The 20,722-nt window shown below is 38.1% G+C and overlaps 1 protein-coding gene across 1 annotated transcript; it reads right to left on the minus strand.

Annotated features, from left to right (window-relative positions):
- Positions 1 to 459: 459 nt before the first annotated feature.
- LOC129281860 (solute carrier family 25 member 16-like) lies at positions 460 to 18,615 on the minus strand. Its single transcript, XM_064112739.1, has 9 exons — positions 18,451 to 18,615; positions 15,023 to 15,115; positions 13,417 to 13,550; positions 12,728 to 12,764; positions 11,141 to 11,262; positions 9,698 to 9,764; positions 9,117 to 9,279; positions 5,297 to 5,359; positions 460 to 4,123 (listed from the first exon to the last, which is right to left on the minus strand). Exons 1-9 carry the CDS (start codon positions 18,515 to 18,517, stop codon positions 3,943 to 3,945), a joined length of 927 nt encoding a protein of 308 aa, XP_063968809.1. The 5' UTR covers positions 18,518 to 18,615; the 3' UTR covers positions 460 to 3,942.
- Between the last annotated feature and the right edge of the window lie 2,107 nt (positions 18,616 to 20,722).

Consider the following 20,722-nt stretch of genomic DNA (forward strand, 5'->3'; position numbering starts at 1 on the left):
GTAAATAAGGGGGTCAATGATGTTGCACATTCAGTTTTCCCTTTGTATTGCATTGTATTGAAATTATACAATGTTTTATTTTTTGCAGATTTGACAATAACGAGAATCTTCATCAAATCACAATAGGTTGAACAATGGCAATTGCTCAAGTTCAGATCGGATATTTTTAATTTCATATGATAAAAAAATAAATAGTGTGTAAGATCACTGGATCCCTCATGTGCATACTGACCAGTATGTGAATATAACTGTTTTTATGAAATAAAGCAAAATTTTAAGGTGTCGTATCTTTCTCATTTCTCATCCAATTTTGATGAAATTTTCAGTGTAAGCTTGTTTGATTTTTTATCTTTTCATTCAAACCAACGTTTTGTTGAGAAATAGCAAGGAAAGACATGACATGCATCATCAACTGAGATTATATCACTATCAAAACAGAAAATCTTCAAACTCAAATACTGAAGTCATGTTAAATATAATTTTTCATTATTCACATATATGACAGCTTATTGAGACATTGCATTTAAATATGGTTTCATATATGTACATCATTACATAATTGTATCATCTTAGATAACAATAAAAAAACTACACCCATTTACACCAAAATGCAATTTTCAAGAAATTCCTCTGCAAAGTATTCTTTGGTGAATAAATTAATATAAAAACAAATCCTGACAAAAATGATGAGCATAAAATCAATCTTTAAAATATGATTTACAAGACGGATTATGTATCTGATGTTAAATCTGGGGCTATATTCATAAAACTTGTATACACTGTACTAACGAATATGCAATAATAGTTTCCTGCTACTGAAATCATTCGATTTGAAGGCTGATAGTGAACATGTTATACAAAATATCATGCATTTTTCATTATAACAATTTTTTATGACACGGAACCCTGGGAGCATTTCTGCTCTGAGCCAATCAGGTGCGAGGGTTTCAGTAGCTTTTAGCAAATAGTCAATGGAAATCACTAACTAATCATTAATTATTCCTTTCAAGAAATACTCCCAAGTTTAAACATTAGTCATTGCAAGAACCTGATAAAGTTTAGTTATAGATTGCAGTATATCAAGATTGAGATTGAATTGAGGAACACTGGGAACTTTCATCAATATTATGCATCATATAAAGAATAGATAATACAATCCATAGCCAGATATCACCATCAAAGGCCGACTGACAATTCATTTCATTTTTAATAGTTGAGAATACACATGTCAAAGAAAGGGGAAAGGGACAATAACAGGGTAAAAAGATTATGTTCAGTAAAATATTAATAACCACAATGACATTTCCAAGTCATACAAACATACATTACATGTATCACACACTTCACCCCACACAATCCCCAAAATAAAGATGAGTTTAGTACTTGAGTGCTCTACAATAACATTATCTTATGACAGTAAAATTATCATACACACACACACACACGCACCCTCCGTAGCACATACATGTATATCAAATACATAATTAATTGGCTAGCATTTCAGATCATAATGCATCATTATCTTGTTAATTGAAATTAAATTGAATTTAAATATAGTTAATAATAATAATATTTAAATTATAGCAGTTCTCAGAGTCTGGTGATAAATCCAAGAAAGTATTTCATAAAAGATTTGTCAGAAAGGTTTCTCCTTACAAATTTGCTCTCATCCAATTGATTAGATGCAAGGATTTGCAAGAGCTTTCAGGAGCTGAAAATCACTGAAAAACTTTCCACAAAATGCTCCTGTAGAGAACACCTTTTCAGACACATTTGAACCAAGTAACAGGTAAATCTGGTCAGAAAAAGATAAAGAAGCTTAAAGGTGAAAGAAAGTAATTGCAGCAAACGATTATTTCATGAGAAAACCTTTAAAACGAATGTTAATTACCACCATATTATCATAGATCGAGATCTGGTACATTGAAATCAACTCATCTTTGTGAAATCACGCAATCTTAGCTGAAAGTGATAATTCTTATGATGACTAACACCAAAAGGCATATGTGGGACAGTGTATTAATATTGCTTGGAAAAATACCCAACATTTTATGGAATTCCATGCTTATTTTGCTCATTCCTCAGCAATCACATATTTTTTCAGAGCCAATTGGCACATATTTGTTATTTATACATACAAACACTTGGCTGGACATTTTGTTGGAATCTGTTCGAGGTCATTACCATATTAAACTGGTATTGATCTTCAAATATTCTACCATGAATCAATAGAAAATTGTATGATACAATTACAAAGATTCAATAAGAACTAACATTTGGCATTCATTATAAAAATATTAAAGTTGTAATGAATATGTATTTTTAAAACAGTATCTCCTATTGCCCTTTCATACTTTGATTTCTTTTATCATAATAAAAAGGCAATAGTTTGGCTATAACAGTTCTTACTATGAGGCTGTCAGGATAAAAACAGAATAAATAATGTCCATAAAGATATTCATCTGATTGGTTGAACTGAAATAAAACAAATTTTCATCTTCACACAAGGTAAAAACCAAATTGATTGTGAAAAGATAAAAATTTGTTTTATCTAAAATAAATAATGCTTCAATAAATTTTCTTTTCTACATGACAAATGGCACCAATTAAAAATCCATGGATCCATACCTGTTACTTTTATCATATTCAGATAATAAAAAATAAAAAATGTACATTTACAGAGAACATTTAAAACTAATAAATTAAAGGTATCCAGTGCAGCAAAAGAACAGGGACCAGTCATTCAATTATTCCAACATCAATGAAAAAAATAAACAGGTTTATGAAAAGGCCCCAAGGTACAAAACTCTTGAGCCAAAGTCGCAGACTGATACCACTATTGTATGTAAATCCCAGAGTTGAAACTTTGGTGGCATATCACATGTTCCGCCTTTACCTATATGCTGCTGGGAATTACTGCTATGTAGAATTTACCTGATCCCCGTAAGGATGGCACATTTTCAGGGTATAAGACATGCTATTGCATATCTATTCATAATCAGCTACCATACAATGCAATTGACGGGCGAACAGGAATCTGAATGCAGCAAATGGCAATTGCTGCAGGTTTTGTGACTGCAAGTGTAATGAGAGCAACAGTGCAATTCTTAGAATCTCAAGCTTTTTTTTAAAGCGAGGTAAGTCGTGCTTGAATGAAAAAGAGGCAAATTTACTTTATTAATAATAATAATAGGCATTTATATAGAGCCATCTATCTTGAAATATTCTATTCCGAGACGCGTTGTTATTATTATATTATATTATTCTTCATAAGGACAGTTTGAAAATGTTGAAACTTGTAAAAATTAACTATCGCAGGCATTTGCGCTTTGAGTTGTCATTATCACATTTTAAGCTTTATTCTGTATCCCTAGGCAAGCCTGCATATTTGAGCAATATGCATCATTAAGCAAGCTAAACTTTTAGCAATATGTATCATTACGCAAGCTGAATACATAAAAGTGTAACTTTCATATTTTCGTTCAATCCCAACCTTGACAAGTTTCGATATATATATGTGTAGGAACACAGGAGGAAATTCACAAACCCCATAAATATCATGGGAGTTATTGATAGAAAGAGAGAGATGAAAATTAGACAGAAAGACTTTAAAAAAATAGGAAATACAGATCATATATTCCTGAATACTGCATAAAGATTAAACTTGCTATACATAATTCCTAAACCTGTCCTCAGTAACAACTTCCCCACTGTCTGTTTGTGTGTTCAAAGTCATTGTATTACAACTGTCAGTACCTAGGTGTTACAAGCTGGTCCACCTTCATCTTTTCAACGACAAAGAAATATCGTGCAGGGACCACATTTGTATCATCAAAGTCATATTAATCATGACCTCATGCAGGGAGCCGTGCCTCCTTCGCTTCTTCAAAGACAAAGTAGCCGTTGGCGTGACAAGGACGACGCTCCACGTAGGGGCAATCGTCATGACTTGGCTCTAGAAGCAGGAGGGAATGTGGTGTTGAGGAAGGCCTTCATCTTCTCGAAGACAGTGAAGGATATTGCAGCTGCTGGTATTGCCCTGATGTAGTTGATGCTAAGACCTCGGTAGAGTCCTAGGAATCCGTGCTCCCCATAGACAGTCTTCAGGTTCTGTAGGATGCGACTGGAAAAGAGGTAGAAATTATATTCAAAATTGAATTAATGAAGAGCACTGTAAAGGCAAAGTCTTTTTGATTTGCAAGAATAAAGTACCATCAAACAGGCATAGACCTACACTGAAAAAAAAATCAAACTCAGATGTGAAATAAAAAGTTGAGAAAGTTTGCAAATTTACATTCTTTCGTTAAACGGTGCAAGTTGGTCACAATGCAAATGCGTGAGTTGACGATGTCACACACTCGCTACTTCTTATGCTTGCATATTATAGTCTAGTCTATCTTGACCTTAAAATTAGATTACAATTGGTTCATTTATTTATTACTTTCAATCAATTTTTTTTTTTTCATTTGTGTAACTTTCAATAAAAACACACAAATGCATCAAACATAATGTATGTACACAAACACATATCCTGATATGCTACTCATATTATTGAACAAAACATGTAGCAAGATAGCAACAAGAGAAGAATTACTCTAATTACTATATGTGAATTACTTTATGACAAGTGTCAGGCAGCCTGAGATGAGCCTTGAATAAATCTAATAATACCGGGGTGCGTTTCATAGAACTAATCGTCAGTGGTTTTCAATGACAACTTGTTACAAGCTACTAAAATCCTTGCATCTGATTGGCTCAGAGGATATTAGTCAGTGAAAATCACGGACAAATCTCTCCATGAAATCAACTCCTGGGGAGCATTTCATCAACATTTTGGTCTGACAAGTTTTCAGATCTGACATCTTTCCTTGAATTTGATTGGATGTGAAACACTGTTAGTATGCAACTGTCACATAAAACATCTGACAAGTCCTTGGGCCCCGCAACACACAGGTTAGCGATTAACTGCTGATTGAATGAACAATTTTTATTGGCTCCTAGCCAGTCTACTGAGCATAATGCGCATGCAACGATGACCTTGATAGGCCACTTCTTAAAGCGATTAATCCCTAATCTTGTGTTACGGGCCCTGGGCCCCGTAACACTAAGCTTAGCAATGATCGTACAACATTTTTCTACGATTGATTCCATAGACTACAATGTACAATCAGTCGTAAAAATCAAGGGTACGATCAATCGCTAACCTTTGTGTTACAGGCCCTGGGTCTCTGTATCAGGCTGCAGGAATTGGACATTGTCCTATGAGGAGGATGCAAAGAACAAGTTTGATTCTTACTCTGATGAGTTTGGCACCATATGACCCAACTGCATTATTCTTCTCACCATGTCCAGAGGATAGCTATATGAAGGAAAAACAAAATACATATAAAGTAAGGGTCTATCTTTACTCTGTTAGCATTTTCACCTCTAACGATCTCCAGATTACATCCCTGAGAGCAACTCTTGAAATGCATAAAGCAAAGAGAGAAAACATGTTCATGTACGTCTTTTATCAAAATGGAGCAAAAGCATGAATGAATGAATAAGGTACCTCACCAAAAGTTAGGACCGTGTCTTTCCCCGCAAGAATCCAAGATTTTTTCATCGCTAATCCTCACACTTCACTATAGACAAGAGAAATGGGTCTGCGAGAAGCTGCAAAAATGCTTTTATCTATAAAGCAAGATTTATGCAATAAATCTTTACAGCAGTAGCTTTCCAACATTCCCAATTAACGTGTATGATGAAATATGAGAATGTGCGAAAAAAAAGACGGTTGTAGATACCTGTGAGAACATAAGGCCCTTTTGAATTAAGATATACCTAAGGGCATGTTTCTAAAAAATAACACCAAACGGCCCAATTTTAACAGCTTATAACTTGTAACTACAGATTACAATGCTGAAACCATTTCATTCTTTCATAGCGTAAAACTTAAATCATATCTCGTCACTTATCCTACGTAATGGTCTGAGCTATTGGACCTGCTACTCCCCCCGACGCAGAGGTTTGCTGGGATGATGAGCATCATCTCTGTGGAGTTGTTTGGTACCGTTTTGGACAAAGAATGGTAATGTTTCTCTAAGAATGCATTACTTACGTGATGGTCTGAGCTATTGCACCTGCTATGCCCCCGACGCAGAGGTTTGCTGGGATGATGAGCATCATCTCTGTGGAGTTGTTTGGTATCGTTTTGGACAAAGAATGGTAATGTTTCTCTAAGAATGTATTACTTACGTGATGGTCTGAGCTATTGCACCTGCTATGCCCCCGACGCAGAGGTTTGCTGGGATGATGAGCATCATCTCTGTGGAGTTGTTTGGTATCGTTTTGGACAAAGAATGGTAATGTTTCTCTAAGAATGTATTACTTACGTAATGGTCTGAGCTATTGCACCTGCTATGCCCCCGACACAGAGGTTTGCTGGGATGATGAGCATTCTCTCACTGGAGTTGTTTGGTATCGTTTTGGACAAAGAATGGTAATGTTTCTCTAAGAATGTATTACTTACGTGATGGTCTGAGCTATTGCACCTGCTATGCCCCCGACACAAAGGTTTGCTGGGATGATGGCCATCATCTCTGTGGAGTTGTTTGGTACCGTTTTGGACAAAGAATGGTAATGTTTCTCTAAGAATGTATTACTTACGTAATGGTCTGAGCTATTGCACCTGCTATGCCCCCGACGCAGAGGTTTGCTGGGATGATGAGCATCATCTCTGTGGAGTTGTTTGGTATCGTTTTGGACAAAGAATGGTAATGTTTCTCTAAGAATGTATTACTTACGTGATGGTCTGAGCTATTGCACCTGCTATGCCCCCGACGCAGAGGTTTGCTGGGATGATGAGCATCATCTCTGTGGAGTTGTTTGGTACCGTTTTGGACAAAGAATGGTAACGTTTCTCCAAGAATGCATTACTTACGTGATGGTCTGAGCTATTGCACCTGCTATGCCCCCGACGCAGAGGTTTGCTGGGATGATGAGCATCATCTCTGTGGAGTTGTTTGGTATCGTTTTGGACAAAGAATGGTAACGTTTCTCCAAGAATGCATTACTTACGTGATGGTCTGAGCTATTGCACCTGCTATGCCCCCGACACAGAGGTTTGCTGGGATGATGAGCATTCTCTCACTGGAGTTGTTTGGTATCGTTTTGGACAAAGAATGGTAATGTTTCTCTAAGAATGTATTACTTACGTGATGGTCTGAGCTATTGGACCTGCTACTCCCCCCGACGCAGAGGTTTGCTGGGATGATGAGCATCATCTCTGTGGAGTTGTTTGGTACCGTTTTGGACAAAGAATGGTAACGTTTCTCTAAGAATGTATTACTTACGTGATGGTCTGATCTATTGCACCTGCTATTCCCCCCGACACAGAGGTTTGCTGGGATGATGAGCATCATCTCTGTGGAGTTGTTTGGTACCGTTTTGGACAAAGAATGGTAATGTTTCTCTAAGAATGTATTACTTACGTGATGGTCTGAGCTATTGCACCTGCAATGCCCCCGACACAGAGGTTTGCTGGGATGATAAGCATCATCTCTGTGGAGTTGTTTGGTACCGTTTTGGACAAAGGATGGTAATGTTTCTCTAAGAATGCATTACTTACGTGATGGTCTGAGCTATTGCACCTGCAATGCCCCCGACACAGAGGTTTGCTGGGATGATGAGCATCATCTCTGTGGAGTTGTTTGGTACCGTTTTGGACAAAGAACGGTAATGTTTCTCTAAGAATGCATTACTTACGTGATGGTCTGAGCTATTGCACCTGCTATGCCCCCGACGCAGAGGTTTGCTGGGATGATAAGCATCATCTCTGTGGAGTTGTTTGGTATCGTTTTGGACAAAGAATGGTAATGTTTCTCTAAGAATGTATTACTTACGTAATGGTCTGAGCTATTGCACCTGCTATGCCCCCGATGCAGAGGTTTGCTGGGATGATAAGCATCATCTCTGTGGAGTTGTTTGGTACCGTTTTGGACAAAGAACGGTAATGTTTCTCTAAGAATGTATTACTTACGTGATGGTCTGAGCTATTGCACCTGCTATGCCCCCGATGCAGAGGTTTGCTGGGATGATAAGCATCATCTCTGTGGAGTTGTTTGGTACCGTTTTGGACAAAGAATGGTAATGTTTCTCTAAGAATGTATTACTTACGTGATGGTCTGAGCTATTGCACCTGCTATGCCCCCGACACAGAGGTTTGCTGGGATGATGAGCATCATCTCTGTGGAGTTGTTTGGTATCGTTTTGGACAAAGAATGGTAATGTTTCTCTAAGAATGTATTACTTACGTGATGGTCTGAGCTATTGCACCTGCAATGCCCCCGACACAGAGGTTTGCTGGGATGATGAGCATCATCTCTGTGGAGTTGTTTGGTACCGTTTTGGACAAAGAACGGTAATGTTTCTCTAAGAATGTATTACTTACGTGATGGTCTGAGCTATTGCACCTGCTATGCCCCCGATGCAGAGGTTTGCTGGGATGATAAGCATCATCTCTGTGGAGTTGTTTGGTACCGTTTTGGACAAAGAATGGTAATGTTTCTCTAAGAATGTATTACTTACGTGATGGTCTGAGCTATTGCACCTGCTATGCCCCCGACACAGAGGTTTGCTGGGATGATGAGCATCATCTCTGTGGAGTTGTTTGGTATCGTTTTGGACAAAGAATGGTAATGTTTCTCTAAGAATGTATTACTTACGTGATGGTCTGAGCTATTGCACCTGCTATGCCCCCGACGCAGAGGTTTGCTGGGATGATGAGCATCATCTCTGTGGAGTTGTTTGGTATCGTTTTGGACAAAGAATGGTAATGTTTCTCTAAGAATGTATTACTTACGTGATGGTCTGAGCTATTGCACCTGCTATGCCCCCGACGCAGAGGTTTGCTGGGATGATGAGCATCATCTCTGTGGAGTTGTTTGGTATCGTTTTGGACAAAGAATGGTAATGTTTCTCTAAGAATGTATTACTTACGTGATGGTCTGAGCTATTGCACCTGCTATGCCCCCGACACAGAGGTTTGCTGGGATGATGAGCATCATCTCTGTGGAGTTGTTTGGTATCGTTTTGGACAAAGAATGGTAATGTTTCTCCAAGAATGTATTACTTACGTGATGGTCTGAGCTATTGCACCTGCTATGCCCCCGACGCAGAGGTTTGCTGGGATGATAAGCATTCTCTCACTGGGGTTGTTCGGTATAGGTTTGGAGAATTGCGGAGGACCTTTCGTCAGTAGGAAGATCTTGGTTGTCTCATATGTGTAGAAAGCAGCACCTATCAACAAGGGAAATGCAAGATATTACAGAAAACTTCAAGACCTAAATTTACAGATGTCCCGGGGGGGGGGGGGGGGTTCAAGCTCATCCTAGTTCTAGAGGACAAAAATAAGTGTATATTTTCAATGTGCACATTTACAGATAATATAAAACTAATCATATGTATTATAAGCAGGCACAGAAAAAAAAAAAAAGGGGGGGGGTTAAACCTCCTTTGAGAATTTAGGTCCAAATCATTGGAGATAAGGACTTGCAAGCCTCCAGCCATGAGATTCCTTGCTCGCGGAATATGATTCATCCAAACCCCTAAAGAATGTGTTATGCCCATAACGAAGGATATCTGTATTACACGATACTACAAATCTCAAGCCTTATTGGTCTTTGAACTCAGCATATAAATATGAGAAAATACTTACCTGCGTATGGAATCATTCCTATGAGTGTTGGAGTTACTCCCCTGTACAGAGCCTTGAAGTGACCCTCCTAATGCAAAAAAAAAACCAAAAACATAAAGAACAAGAAAGGATTAGCTGGCATAATATCCAATTTTTTTGAAATACTAAGATATTAATACATTGTAGCTACTATATACATGAAGATATTGTAACTTCAATAATTAAAACCAGACTTGAGAATAGAAAGTAAAGTCAATATAAATTATGCAATCTCTAAACAGGGGCAATAGGAAAAGAGGAGGCACAAGCGGACTGTGATGAAATATGCCCCAACAGGTCACTCACTGTATTATGTCATGGATATTTTGGAAAAGATCATTAAAAAAATTGAAATCTCTTTCATGTATGAGACTTTAGCTTGAATCAAATAATCAGAATTTAAAGAAATGATAATAAATAAATAAATAATATAGTATTTGTATAGCGCACGTATCCACCTTGCTAGGTGTTCAAGGCGCTCCTATATTACCCCGGCTAAGCTAGTCTACCGATTCTGGTGCACACAGCTTTTTGAGGAATTACTTCCTGCCGGTACCCATTACCTCACCTGGGTCGAGTGCAGCACAGTGTGGATAAATTTCTTGCTGAAGGAAAACACGCCATGGCTAGGATTCGAACCCACGACCCTCTGTTTGAAAGGCGAGAGTCAGAACCACTAGACCACGACGCACCCACCTAAATATCAAAGCTCTTTGAAAGGGGAAGTCAACCCTCGAGTAATAATGGTTTTGATAAAAACAGACAAAATAGAGAGAGTATTGATTAAATTTTGGCTAAAATAGTAATATACTTTTGAGCCAGCAGAACAGAAACGTTGTTAGCGCTAACAGAGCACTAACACTAGGCCAAGTCACATCTTTTGGATGATAATGTCAAACTTTGATCCAAGATGTAAATAATGCCTTGAGAAATCAGGCATATAATATCTGCAAAATTTGCATCAGTTGTATCAGAACTAGCAGTTGTATCAGAACTATCAGAATTAGCACAAAGTTAGAACTAATAACATTTCTGTGCAGCCGGTATTGGAAGTTTAAAGTTTTAATTATCTGATGTCATATATGAAAGCAGCTGCCCATATGTCATGTAATATCAATCAAACAAATACAAAATAAAGATTTTAAATGTGCATTCAATGTGTCATCAGACACATTGTTTTACATACATGATATGTGGGGCAGCAGGCCGCATGTGAAGTCACAAAATAAAAACTTTAAAAATTCATAACTACTATACTTGGATGGCTTTTCATCAAACATTCTGTCATATTCTCTCATTTTTCTGGATTATTGAAATAAACAAGAGGTCCGGGACTCCCGGTGATCTTTCCTTTTGAACAATATCTTACACTCGAATTGAATGGTTAGTCCCAATGTCATTGCTAGCCGTTTTTTTTATACTTACATGATGCCATATTGTGTAGAAGGTATGGATGATCCCTTGATACTTCCTCTCTCCTCTACTTTGATATGCCAGCCGAGCCCTTATCATGTCCAAGGGATAGGTACAGATAACAGCTGCTAACCCTGTGAAAAAGCGTAACAATATCAGGTCTTAATGGTAGATTAAAAATTAAAAAAAATTAAATTTGTCAGTGAAAATCAGAGGCAGAGTGCTTAATTTTAGCTCCCTGGGGGACCCTGTTTCATAAAACATGTTATAACAAATTTGCAATAACAATTCAAAGCTAGGACAATCATTCAATTTGAATTGCAGATAGTGATCTTGTTATAAATAGCCACTTGGTCTACAACCACTTTGGCCTGAATTCACAAAGGTGGTTTTGAAAACCAACGGTTGAATCCATGGTTTATGCAGATTTCCTGTATAAATTACGCTTAATTTAGGGCGTATCGGGCGCGTGTATAAAAATGTCCAATGTTGATGCGCGCTTTTTTCACAGTGCGCCAAATTGACGCCTGTTACCATGGTTACATACATGTACGCTAATTTATTCATGAGTCCACTGTTTGAAGAGTGGACTCATGAATGAAATAGCATGGATAACCATGGCAACAGGCGTCAATTTGGCGCACTGTAACAAAAGCGCGCATCAGCATTGGACATTTTTTATACACGCGCCCGATACGCGCTAAATTAAGCGTAATTTATACAGGAAATCTGCATAAAACATGGATTTAACCGTGGGTTTTCAAAACCACCTTTGTGAATTCGGGCCTTTGTTTTCTATTTGGTCTCATCCTACAGTCTAATCATAGTTCACCTACTGTACAACCAGTTCATCTACTAAACATTAATTTCGGTCAATTTACCATACAGGCCATATACCACTTTCTCTATTTTCAAGTTAGTCTATACCCATTTGATATAATACCATCTTGGTCTAACACCTCATAGTCTATGTAAATAGATGAGTTACGAACAAATTTTGACGTAACAAAGTGCAAAAGAATGAGTAGATAAAGTTATTAAAATTGTAGAGGAGCCGTGGTGTAGCGGTTCTGACTCTCGCCTTGTAAACAGAGGGTCATGTGTTCGAATCCCATCGCGGTCTAGCATCCTTTGGCAAGGTGTTAATCCACACTTTGCCACTCTCGATCCAGGTGCTAAATGGGTACCTGGTAGGATGTGAAAGTCATTGTAGCTTGTCCAGTACTGTGTGCACCTCACCGGCGACTGACTGGAATACTCCCTAGGGAGTGGAGGATGTGCACACATTGTGTGCGGGAGTGACCGATTGAATCTGATGAACGGGGTAATAATATATCTGTAAAGTGTTTAGACACGTTGTTCCGATGTATTAAGCAGGATTATTATCATTGTTATTAAAATTACATGATCCGGGCATTGGACTAAATGATAGTTAGACCTAGTGAGTATTAGAACAAGTGGCAATCGGAGCAAAAGGTAATTAGACCAAATCTACAGGAGACCATGTGGAAACAAAAAACTCAATAATATTCACAGGACACAAATACAAATCTAATATGTAAAAAATACCCCCAAAATGGCAAGTGTATATCTATTTACCTGCCAATGATCCAGATAACAGCTTCATTTTAGTTTTCTGAAATAAAATGAATAGAAAATCTCCTTATTGCATCAATTCCATTAATACTGACCACACAAGATCTACAATACAGTTTTACAATAAATAAAAACAATTATTAATAATAACTTTTTGCATGCTACTCATTGTATGAACATTGTTATATAAGAATGTTAAGCAACTGTCTTGGGCTTCCCTACATTTCTTTAAGCAATAAAATTCTTGCAAAGGTTTAATAATAATAGTAATAATAATAACGGTATATACTACAGTTCTGAAAACTGTTCTCCCTCCGGTCCCTGCTATTATTATTACCCGGCTAAGCTAGGCTACCGATTCAGGTGCACACAACTTTTTGAGGAATTATTTCCTGCCGGTACCCATTTACCTCACCTGGGTTGAGTGCAGCACAGTGTGGATAAATTTCTTGCTGAAGGAAAACATGCCATGGCTAGGATTCGAACCCACAACCCTCTGTTTGAAAGGCGAGAGTCAGAACCACTAGACCACGACCACTAGACCAATTTTTGGACAAAAATTGACAATTATGGTAAATTATGAAGTCAAATTTTTCTGAAATGGGTTTCATACTGTCGTTTCGCCATACAACGTTTCAGATAACAGTATGCTCTTCTCTCCATTCCCTTTACTCTCCCCAGTGATATCTCACCTTCTTACACCATTCATACGTCATAAACTGGATTGCCCCATATGGGAATATCCTGACCATCATCGCTCCATTGCCTTTATAGAGAGCCCGGTATCCCTCATGTTCCACTACCTCATTTATTGAGGACCACACACCTGTCATTCAAAAGGAAAAAAAAAAAACATTACTCAAGTTCAATGGAGAAAGAAAGTATACCAGTCTAATGACTTGAAGTGCTGAATCACCCATCTGTGACAGCGGTCTGATGAAGCGTGCAGCCATAAGATAAGATTTTATTAAACTCTATCGACCCCGAATGGGAGTACGAGAATCTCAACAAGAACATATTTACAATCATGAATTTGCGTATAAAATGAACATATTTACAATTAATGTGTATAAAAATGAACACATTTACAATAATGAATATGCGTATAAAATGAACACATTTACAATAAGGAATACGAGTATAAAAATTAACATATTTACAATGATGAATTCATACAAATGTGTGCATTGTAAAAGTAAAAACTTGCAAAATTTTACCTTGCAAGGTGAAGCTTTATGATTGTGAAAAAAAAAATGTTTTCTCATTTCATCACACCAGCCAGGTGAACTTTTTCATTAAAGTACATAGTTGTGATTGTCATCAGTATTACTAATAAGAACACATGTCTGCATCTTTGAACAGGAAGCAGCCTAAAATCTCAATTCAGGGCAGTATAGTAATCCAGGTTTTAAATCCAGTTTACTCCCTGCTACAAGGGTGGCTGGATTCACCTCTCACTCACAGAGATCATCCTCGCCCTCTCCCTCTACTTTACTCTATTCAGTGCAACCTCCTCCTCAACCCAACCCTCCTATTCTACACCACTTGCTTCTTTCGTGGTTTCTTTGGTCACCCCCCCCCCCGACCACCTTCCTCCCTCAACCCAACCCTCCTATTCTCCTACACCACTTGCTTCTTTCATGGTTTCTTTGGTCACCCCCCCCCCAACCATCTTCCTCCCTCAACCCAACCCTCCTATTCTCCTACACCACTAACCCAGGGAGCTCTCTCCGGCCCGAAAGCGGGCCGGAGCCCAGGAGCTCACCGTGCATTTACTCATACTCACGGGACTAGGGTAGATTGTGGTCACAATAACTAGGAAAGTAAATTGTGAAAAAAGAAATTATGCACTTACCACGATTATATGGATGAAGGTCTATCGTGTGGCAGTATCCTGACATCGAGGCACAGACTGGAACCTCAAAAAACGAAAAGTTCTGTCGCGGTAGCTCCCCTTTCAGAATTCAAAACAAAATGGCCGATCGAGACCGAGGCTATAGCACTAGCGCATATCGACTTGGTCAAATTCGCGCATGCGCCCTACACCCTCGGTACCGGTCTCGAACGGCCATTCTGATAGACCTTCATCCATATAATTGTGGTAAGTGCATAATTTCTGTTTTCACAATTTACTTTCCTAGTTATTGTGACCACAATCTACCCTAGTCCCGTGAGTATGAGTAAATGCACGGTGAGCTCCCGGGGTTACTACACCACTTGCTTCTTTCATGGTTTCTTCAGTTGCCCCCTTCCCCTCCAGGTATGAAAGTATATGACTCTAGCCGGTTATATTCTTACCCAAGTGCTGGAAGTGTTTATGTCTTGCCTGTAGTAAGATTTTGACCCTGTCCAGTGGAGCAATAACAGTCTTGGCACAACATCCAGCCATACCTAAAAGAAAATAAGCATTTACAGGTGTAAGATTATTGAGTTCAAATGGGGTAGGGCAAGGCTCCACACTAACCTTTTTTCTTGGTGGCCCGATCGGTCCACCAAAATCATCAATATCATATTTTTCATGGCCCGCAAAGCAACTTTGGTGGCCATAAAACAAAAGAAAACATTATAATTTAGCAAAACTTTGGTAGCCAAACCGGGCCACCAAGTGTGTACGCACGTTTTCTAAAAAATTAAAACCAGTATCTAATCCCTGAATGTAGTCCCATCTCAGGGTGTCTGACTAGAAATGTGAAAGGCCAGTATTCAATATCAGGGAGGGCACCTATACGTCTGAGCAAGGAATTTTATCTAGATTGCTCTTAATTTCACAGAGCATATGTGCCGCGGCCGGGGATCAAACTTTCTATGTATAGCCAGGCGCCTTAGATCACTCGGCCACGGCACGGCCATCAAGCACTGCTCATGATGTTACCGCCCTCTATACGCATCTTGTAGCTAGGCTATGATAACAAAGATGACAAGATGGCGACAAAACATCTGTGAGTAACTGCTCATCTTCTTATAATCTTTTCCTTAATTTTGATATTAATTTTTGCATAAAAAGTAGTTCATTAGTGTCTAAGGGGGTTGGATGAAGTTGTAGTCTATTTACATACTAGTAACTTAGTGCTAGAAATCTTAAAGAGAAGTTGGGATTTTGAGGAGGCTTAATCATGGAAATAACGACGGTGTGTGTACATGAATGGGGCGCAATCCCTGGCTTCGTGGAGATTAAGCATGTTAGTGCATGAACTTTAATCTCTGGGAGCCTCCTGGTAAACTTAACTACTCGGTGACTAAATTCTAAAAGCTTGTTTTCTCACACTTGTTTTTAAACCTTTCAATCTCATGCCTCTGCTCAATACATAACTGGGCTCTGTCTTACAACGAGTGATCCAATCAATCGTAACTCTATGGAAATCCATCAGTGTCATAATTTTTTCTATAGGAAATTTGCACAACGTCTTTTGTAAACAAAGAGAAGCACAGTGAATTTTCAAGAAAACAATGAATGTATGAATATACATAGAAAATATTTTGAACAAACATGAATAATACATGTTGACGTTGCTGGCCTTCCATAGTTGCGATTGATCAGATCAATCGTAACTCTTTGTAAGACGGGGCCCTGATCTGACATTGAACATGGAGTAGATCTAGACCTATCCCGTATTTCTGCACCTGACCACTCCATACCAGCATTGAAAATAGACAGGAGAGACAAGTGATTCCGCTCTCATGTGCTTTTGAATCGCTCTCGCAACTGCTTAAAAGTGTGGAGCGACTCCCAACATGAAAATTGCTTTTGTCCGCGCCCATCCAGTCTCCCATCCTCACCTGCATAGTAGCCAGACAGCCAGGCCAGGACAGCTGCAGTTTTTACTTCCATGCATTGTCGCTTTCTGACGTGTAACTGAGTGGACTTTTTAGAATCAAGGACGCGGCGCTTTAGAAAATACGTATCCAGTTCACTGAAACTCCGATATCCCCGGGTACTATTTTTCAAAATGCTGCGCGGCACCTGTCTTGCTGTAACTTTGAAAGTGAAAAATTTGCTTTTATATTGTTTTTTAAGATACCATCCTAAAAAGTAGAAAATAAAGTTTGTGAACTCAGAACAAAATCACAGATTTTTTCATTTTAGCCTAATTTTTAGGCAACCCACTTCTTAAATCTGAACTAAGCCACCGGGCGCTCTGGAAATATGGCACGGATCCCGCAATTTGAAGGGCGAAATTAGGATTTTCAGCCCCGATTTTTTGGTAACAGTCAGTGCCTTAGTATGTACATGTAATGGTGCTAATGCAGTTTCATACCCGCCTGTGTTGCGGTGATGACTGTGAGCTGTGCTAGTTCTAGTAGTAGCTGTGCTAGTTCTAGTAGTAGCTGCGCTAGCGTAAGCGTAGCTTAGCTTGTGAAATAAGTTGACATGTTGATGTTACATGTAGCTGTCACTGTCAGGCTGCAATGCATTCAATATTTCATAAGATAATTTTCAAATGAGTTTATGTCAATTAAAGAAATTAAAAATTATGAAAAGGATTTCTAGTTTCTCTAACTGAGTACAAATGCTGTTCAAATTTGATAGGATAAACTTCATCCTATTAAATTTGATTGAAAAAGATGTAAAAGAACGTCCAGTTGATGTAATATACATGAGATGCAAACAATAAACATTAACATGAATAATAAATCAAATAATCATTTAACAAATAAATTAATGAGGATGAATACAAAATGTCAATTAGGCTAAATGTAGGTCTACCGAAAGCTTCGGACTCTGTTTTATTGGTTGTTCCGCTGATCTTCGTTGGCTCCACTCACCAATTACAGAGACCAAAGTTCTAACTCGATCTGTACAGCCACAGGACTCAATTGCCATATGTTTATGTATTAAGTCTGGATAAACCAGGGAAGTGAAGTTGCGCGACAGCCGAAGTAAGTCACTGTTTTTGGTCTTTTTAAGTTTATTTTTTCCCCGTTTTGGTGCATTTAAAATGATTTAAGGCCAAAACGGAAAAATAATCTTTATTTTGGTCCAGTTCTTTTCATATATTTTTATGAAATAAAGAAAACAATCAATGAGCCCCGTTGCCAAATGGGGGGATTTTGCATTTTTAACCCCCTAATCAGTAATCTAATGGCGGCTGCACGATCACGAGCCGTCTGTGTACGAGGAGAAATGGAAAAAAAATGTTTAAAAACTCCTCGAAGCAGACGGCTGCCAGCCGAGTGTCTAGGCTAAATGAAAATGTTAAACATTAAATAAATTTGTAACAAGCAGGACAAACTGCGATGCTGCTAAACCGTGGCATGCGTTGAATCATGAAAAAAAAAGCAATAATTTAATAAATCAATGTCAATGAAGTTGACAATGCATGAAATGACTCAAAAAGTAAAAACTGAAAATGGCTCTGCAGCTCTGGTAATGAACAATGGCTCTCTTTTTTCTTCTTCAAAATGGCTCACTAAAATAAAAAGTAATTTCAACACTGCTCCATACATGCAATGCACGCCAAGCAAGCCAACAGAAATATTATTGCTTGATATTGGCAAGCCAGGCATTTTACACTTTACAGTTTTTACAAAAGACGCGGAAGCTAGCGGGCGGTAACACTAAGTAACACTAGTACAGGCACATCGCACGCCACGGCATCTGTCGCCTCAGCTCGGGGGCAATTGACTTGCTTGAACCGCTCAAGAACGCGCAAAAGCCAGAATCACTCGGGACAAGCAGCACAGTCAAAGCCCTATTTTTCATTTTAAGAAAATTGATTTAATCTTACCTCCGGAGAAAAAATTCTTGAGAATTTCATCGCCACTTTGAGTTGATTGATCAGCTGATTCCTTCATGTTTACATCAAATAAATTGCCCCGAATTTACAGCTTGATTTCCAACTGCTGGCTAGCGACCGACGGGTTTCCATTCTCAAGTCGTTCTCTGATTGGTCAGTTAAGACAGTGCGGAGCCTGTGTGTGTATCGCGTGTGTTCGTGTGATGCGAAGCATATACACAGTCTGTACATGTGTTCTATGGACGTGTGAGCATAGAGTAGAAACCAGTCGTTTTATTGATTTTAATCTTACAATAACAACACACGTCAGCACAAATGACGTGAGATCTGGGATGGGTTTATTTTGTTGTGTGTTTAAGTGTGAAAAGTTGGACAGCTCTGTGGGTTTATAATAGACTCTCTTTGCAAGCTGATCCCTTCAAATACAATTCAAATTATTTGATTTTTTTAGAAAAAGGTATATTTCTCAATATTGTTATCCTCAGTCTCTTAGTCTTAAATCTATATCAATCAAAGACAGTCACCCCGGCCGGGTCTTAATTCACTTGTGTTTCATTACAACAATCCACTGTAATATGATGAAAAAAGAAACATGCTGGTCAATGGATATTGTATACTGAAAATTTAATCATGTCGGTCGATTGACCACATATTTCAGTGTATGATGAAAATGGAAACATGCTGGTCAATTGACCATATATTTAAGTGTATAATGAAAATGGAAACATGCCGGTCGATTGCCATATGTTCAAGTGTATAATGAAAATGGAAACATGCCGGTCAATTGACCAAATATTTCAGTGTGTAATGAAAATGGAAACATGCCGGTCAATTTGACTGTATGTTCAAGTGTATCATGAAAATGGAAACATGCCGGTCAATTGACCATATATGTTCAAGTGTATAATGAAAATGGAAACATGCCGGTCAATATTGACCATATGTTCAAGTGTATAATGAAAATGGAAACATGCCAGTCAATTGACAATATGTTCAAGTGTATAATGAAATGGAAACATGCCGGTCAATTGACCATATATTTCAGTGTATAATGAAAATGGAAACATGCCGGTCAATTTGACTGTATGTTCAAGTGTATCATGAAAATGGAAACATGCCGGTCAATTTGACTGTATGTTAATTCAAGTGTATCATGAAAATGGAAACATGCCGGTCAATTTGACTGTATGTTCAAGTGTATCATGAAAATGGAAACATGCCGGTCGATTGCATGCACCATATATGTTCAAGTGTATAATGAAAATGGAAACATGCCGGTCAATTTGACTGTATGTTCAAGTGTATCATGAAAATGGAAACATGCCGGTCGATTGCATGACCATATATGTTCAAGTGTATAATGAAAATGGAAACATGCCAGTCAATTGACCATATATTTCAGTGTATAATGAAAATGGAAACATGCCGGTCAATTGACCATATATTTCAGTGTATAATGAAAATGGAAACATGCCGGTCAATTTGACTGTATGTTCAAGTGTATCATGAAAATGGAAACATGCCGGTCAATTTGACTGTATGTTCAAGTGTATCATGAAAATGGAAACATGCCAGTCAATTGACCATATATTTCAGTGTATAATGAAAATGGAAACATGCCGGTCAATTTGACTGTATGTTCAAGTGTATCATGAAAATGGAAACATGCCGGTCAATTGACCATATATTTCAGTGTATAATGAAAATGGAAACATGCCGGTCAATTTGACTGTATGTTAATTCAAGTGTATCATGAAAATGGAAACATGCCGGTCAATTTGACTGTATGTTAATTCAAGTGTATCATGAAAATGGAAACATGCCGGTCAATTGACCATATATTTCAGTGTATAATGAAAATGGAAACATGCCGGTCAATTGACCATATATTTCAGTGTATAATGAAAATGGAAACATGCCGGTCAATTGACCATATATTTCAGTGTATAATGAAAATGGAAACATGCCGGTCAATTGACCATATATTTCAGTGTATAATGAAAATGGAAACATGCCGGTCAATTTGACTGTATGTTCAAGTGTATCATGAAAATGGAAACATGCCGGTCAATTTGACTGTATGTTCAAGTGTATCATGAAAATGGAAACATGCCAGTCAATTGACCATATATTTCAGTGTATAATGAAAATGGAAACATGCCGGTCAATTTGACTGTATGTTCAAGTGTATCATGAAAATGGAAACATGCCGGTCAATTGACCATATATTTCAGTGTATAATGAAAATGGAAACATGCCGGTC

Source organism: Lytechinus pictus, chromosome 18, assembly GCF_037042905.1.
Source record: "Lytechinus pictus isolate F3 Inbred chromosome 18, Lp3.0, whole genome shotgun sequence".
In the NCBI taxonomy this organism is placed as follows: Eukaryota; Metazoa; Echinodermata; class Echinoidea; order Temnopleuroida; family Toxopneustidae; genus Lytechinus; species Lytechinus pictus.

Coding starts and splice junctions, on each gene's coding strand:
- LOC129281860 (XM_064112739.1), bottom strand. CDS start 18,517: ATGAAGGAATCAGCTGATCAATCAACTCAAAGTGGCGATGAAATTCTC. Junction 9,765..11,140: donor TCTACACAATATGGCATCAT/GTAAGTATAAAA, acceptor TTTTTGCATTAG/GAGGGTCACTTCAAGGCTCT. Junction 5,360..9,116: donor GCAATAGCTCAGACCATCAC/GTAAGTAATACA, acceptor TCCTTCATATAG/CTATCCTCTGGACATGGTGA.